Here is a 2009-nt window from a genome sequence, read left to right as displayed (position 1 = left end):
GGTTTTTAGTTTTTAGGCTAAGGAGGTTTTTATTAGAACCTCACCCTATATATATATATATATATAAGTTTTATATACAGTTTTTTTGGGAAATATTTTTTTATTAAATTATTGAACGTAAGCAATTTATCAAACACAAAGACATAAACTAAAATTTCTATATTTGAACTATAATTTTTCATTTAGTGCTTGATTGGTTGATAGTACACTTGTTGCACTATAAGTATCTCGTATTTCTTTCTTTCTGTTAGCATCAGCCATAGTGCTTCCGTTCTTCTAGTTTGCATCATTATCAACAAATTTAAGTCTTGTTAACCTGTTCTTTTGCTCAAAAGATTGTCACTGTTCTTTTCATTGAATGGCTTGTCTAGCGAAACAAGCCCCTTAAGCACAGATTGGATTGTCGAGTTGTCTAAACCATTCTGCAATTTATCATTGGGTCGCGAAGTTTGGTTGCTTCCGAATTTATTGTTTCTTTATCTTTTTCCTTTCTATTGAATAAAACTAAATTTTCCATGATCATCGATCACAACTATACCTCATAGGATTCTTACTGGCTTACAAAGTTGTTGTCTCGTTGCTTCTAGTAGCACAACCAATTATGCGGAAAAGATTGCTGGTGCCATGGAAATAGGCATGTGTTCATTAATCCATTTTTTGTAGCAATGTGATAATCTGCGCTAACAATAAACAAATACATGTATGAATCATTGGCCACCCGTTGTCAATCACCACTAAGATAGCATTCAAATTTGCTGAAAATTGAATCATTTTCATACAGATCGCATAACTAGTTTAAATTAGACAATCATTAAAATATATATATTAGACTACAACTTATTATCAAAATGAAAAAGAAAAAGAAGAAGAAACTCAAAGGTGTAGCATCCAATGTTACTAACAAATTTAGAATGAAATACATAATTGTCAATAGTATTCCCCTTCGGCCTTAAATATTCATTGACCTGGAATGTTGCAACTGGACCACTGTGCATGCTTATATCCCATAGCTGAAATCAGTTACAAGAATATTTAAAAAAAAAAAAGAAACTAAATAATGGAAACAGTTGATTCTCAAAATTGCACAAGGATTGTAACATGGATATCAAAAGCTCATTGCTGATTATCCTCAAAAAAGAAACAATTGAAAACTTGAAGATAAACGACTAAAAAAACTGTAACCTTAAGAGGCATGTAATCACGACTGAGAATGTGTCTTCCATTCTTTCCAAATTTAATATCTGAAATTGACTCAATGATCTCAGTGGAAAAAGATCTCGAACCTGGTGCTTCATGCTCCTCAAACCTGGAAGTACATGCAATTAGCCATGACATTAGCAAAGAAGCAAACAACTCAAAATAACAATTCAGTAAACCTGGAAGTACATGCAATTAGCCATGACATTAGCAAAGAAGCAAACAACTCAAAATAACAATTCAGTAAGTTTTTATTGAAACAAGAAGTCCCATGACATTAGCAAAGAAGCAAACAACTCAAAATAACAATTCAGTAAGTTTTTATTGAAACAAGAAGTCAACCCAATTACATGTCACTGTATAAAAGTTCAAAGCAAAAACAATAGATCACTTACAACATTGAGTGGTTATCACACAGTGCTGATTGTCGCAAATCAATAAGTCGTATAGAGCCCTTAGAGCTAATATATGCTAATGTGTTACAGTGCGTAGGATGGAATTCTCCGGATGTTATCACCTTTTGGAAACAACCTAAAAGTCTTAAAATGACGGGTAACAATTTTCAGCATGCCAAAGACCTCTGCCACTTACAGCCGTATTAAACATGAGAACTCCAAAATTTTGGGTTTACCTATGTCTAAGCACTTGGAATAGTAAAAATTGTAATAGAGAAACAAATTTCCATTCATGTTTCAAAAACATCTGACTTGCACTTAGAATATCTGAGGTCAGATCCCAGGACAATGCTAAACATAATCCACAAATGAGAGGCATATATGAATCTATGACCGTTAAATAGTCCGTTACAGTTA

General features: G+C 32.8%; 1 protein-coding gene across 1 annotated transcript; it reads right to left on the bottom strand.

Annotated features, from left to right (window-relative positions):
* LOC109847434 (serine/threonine protein phosphatase 2A 55 kDa regulatory subunit B beta isoform-like) lies at positions 831-1774 on the bottom strand. Its single transcript, XM_020416661.1, has 3 exons — positions 1593-1774; positions 1183-1306; positions 831-1010 (listed from the first exon to the last, which is right to left on the bottom strand). Exons 1-3 carry the CDS (start codon positions 1595-1597, stop codon positions 831-833), a joined length of 309 nt encoding a protein of 102 aa, XP_020272250.1. The 5' UTR covers positions 1598-1774.

The sequence above is a fragment of the Asparagus officinalis genome, chromosome 7, assembly GCF_001876935.1.
Source record: "Asparagus officinalis chromosome 7, Aspof.V1, whole genome shotgun sequence".
Taxonomy (NCBI): Eukaryota; Viridiplantae; Streptophyta; class Magnoliopsida; order Asparagales; family Asparagaceae; genus Asparagus; species Asparagus officinalis.
This window is presented reverse-complemented; position numbering and strand designations above follow the sequence as displayed.